Below are 2,855 nucleotides of genomic sequence, written 5' to 3'. Positions count from 1 at the left end.
TTGCAGACACGGGTTGATTGAGTCTATTACCGAGAGACAACGAATGATGCAATGTCCCTTACACCCACTAGCACCGACTTAGGCAGAATTCAATCTTTAACACAATTTAAGTATTGGAATCTATGATCATTGTGGACCAGACAGATAAACATGTAACAATATTGGATTGATTTTTTACAGCTGTCGCATAGCATTTGAAACCTGCAAATCTGCTCCTTTATTCCTTTGACCGATATGTTAAACAGTACTGTGTATCCATAAATACCGTCCTTGTTTAGCTATTGCGTGATGCAGTACATTATCTTGAAGTTAATTTCAAAGATGTCATTTGGTTCTGTCCCGAGAGAAATATAGGCGGCAAAATTAACGGAAAGATTTAAAATCGATTTCAAAACCGTCTATGGGTTATTGAATTTCTACTTTGTTGTTGTTTTATTGACATTCCACCTCATTAATAATTCTGTTGAAACAATTTTAGTGCTATGTTTGGCTTTAATTAGAAATTGCAAAGCTTTGACTTCTGGATACATTTTATATATTCTGTTCCCATGATATTTGTGATTTAATTTACTAGAGTTCGATTTGAAATCCTCTATATCAAAATTAAACAATACTTTTTTAATCCCTTCATACGAATTATTATACAATTATTGACTAGTGTGAATATGATGTGATATTCACCGGCAGATAACATACTGACCGAGTCGATTGGCGAGGTCAATATGACTTTCTTCCGGTGAATATCAGAACATATTTAATGGCACACTAATCAATAATGTTTTATTATATGAATATGCTACAAAAAAAATTACAGAAAGTACAACCTTATACATGATTGTACAACTTTTGTCTGCTGCGCATACAAAAATAATTCAAGTTTATACTCATCATTGCGGTGTAACTTTTAACTTTAATAGTAAAGTAATGATATTTTAATCGACAAATATACCATAAAGAACAAAACGCAACATTTATTTTTTGATAATCACGCGTAATTAAGAGTCTACTACATGTATATATGGTCATTGAATACGAGTCTCAATCTACGAGGGTTCTTCAAAAAGTTATGTTATCGGGTATTAAAACAGGATAAAGAAAATATGTACGAAAATGCCCTTGGTATCAGACTCAAACACTGATATACAGCACTTCCAAGTCCGCTTCTGGTGGTATACCGACGTCCAGACAACATCTTTTTTAGCCGGGGAAATAAAAAAAAAGTCACATGGACTTAAATCCGGCGAATAAGGGTGGTGACTTAACACATTTACCTTTTCTTCAGCGAGAAAGTTAACAACCCCCTTGCTTTTATGCGCGGGGGCATTATCATGTAGTAAATTAACTCCCCTTAATCCAGTACCTGGACGTTTCTTTTTATAAAACTTTTTTATCCTTTTTAGCACAACGTTCTTATAATATGTTCCAGTGATTGATTTTCCAGATTGTGATGGTATCTGAATAACTGGACCAAGATGATTGAAAAAAATGGTGTACAGAACTTTCTTTGAGCTTTTCTGCCGTTTAGCCACTACTGGACGTTTTTGATTTTTTCTTATCCATTGTTTATTATCACCCCTCCTTTGTGGCTCAAACATGGAGACCCAAGTCTCATCTCCAGTTAACATATTAGAAATAGTCCTGCTGTCAAATGTTTTGAACTCTTTAAGGAGTTTTTTTAAACACATGACTCTCGTTTTTTTCCTGTCATTGGTCAGTAAATGTGGCACCCAACGTGCACAAACCTTTTTAAGTCCAAGTTATTTTGACAGAATTTCATGAACACTTCCTTCTGATATGCCAACACTATTAGCCATATCCTTTACTGTATAACGGTCATCTTCTTCCACCAATGCTTTCACAGCAGCCACATGCTTATCAGTCACTGACGACTTCGGACGTCCACTTCGATGACCATCTTTAATCACAGAAAGCCAACCTTTAAATTTTTTCGCCCACCTACAAACTGTCACAGAATGTCCATAAATACCATTCAGCTCATTATAAATGTCTTTTGGAGATATATGCAAAGCAGTGCGACTTTTAATATAAGTGTGTTCTTCAACTTTGTAATGTCGTTTCATTGTTATTTCCAAAATATGGCCAGTGTATATGAGTGACACTACTTCAAAACTGAATAATTTTGTCATTATTGCATCGATTTGCACGTGTTTTTTGTGCTTATATACTATTTATGTACATTAATGTATAAGTTTATTGAAGCAAAACCGTCGTTTTCGCTACGGAAGACCATTGGTAACAAAACGTTTTGAATAAACCTCGTATTTTTAGACTGGGAAAAATCCAATTTAGCCAGTGAATATGATACTATACCCAGTGAATATGATTGTATAAAAAGTTCTGTTGACTACTGTTTGGACCAATGAGATTGCAGCTATATTTAGCTCATATAAGAAAGTGCAATACAAGGGGAATATGGTATGGATGATAACAATTTAGCAATGATTAGAATGACACAGTATTTTGTTGTCAATTTATAAAAACAAAAGGCATTTCACTTCAGAAATCATAAAAAAACTGTTAATTCTTCTAAATCTTATCATTAACTATCGGGCATATTTAATTTTTTTTATAGAAAAACTGCATTAAATGTTTCAATCTTATAACTTAGACCTTTTAGTTTAATATTTCAGAAAGTGATGATCTTTCAAAAGGAATAAGCCAAAATTATAAATTAAAATCATTGCAATCCTTATAAATATGACTTAAAATGATAATATCCCTATTTTTCGTTGTTTTAAAAATAAGCTGAATTAGCTAAACATGTATATTTTTAAAAGAATGACAGATATAATTGGGATTCCCCAATAATTTATAATGACAAATGTTTAGGATAT

General features: G+C 32.9%; 1 protein-coding gene across 1 annotated transcript; it reads right to left on the bottom strand.

Moving 5' to 3' along the window:
• Positions 1-1,757: 1,757 nt before the first annotated feature.
• LOC132742115 (protein GVQW3-like) lies at positions 1,758-2,081 on the bottom strand. The gene has a single exon (XM_060730436.1). The coding sequence runs from the start codon at positions 2,079-2,081 to the stop codon at positions 1,758-1,760; it is 324 nt and encodes a 107-aa protein (XP_060586419.1).
• Between the last annotated feature and the right edge of the window lie 774 nt (positions 2,082-2,855).

Source organism: Ruditapes philippinarum, unplaced genomic scaffold (assembly GCF_026571515.1).
Source record: "Ruditapes philippinarum isolate M1 unplaced genomic scaffold, ASM2657151v2 ctg7434_1_1_1_1, whole genome shotgun sequence".
Lineage (NCBI taxonomy): Eukaryota > Metazoa > Mollusca > Bivalvia > Venerida > Veneridae > Ruditapes > Ruditapes philippinarum.
The sequence above is the reverse complement of the archived record's forward strand: the minus strand, read 5'-3'. Positions and strand labels throughout refer to the sequence as shown.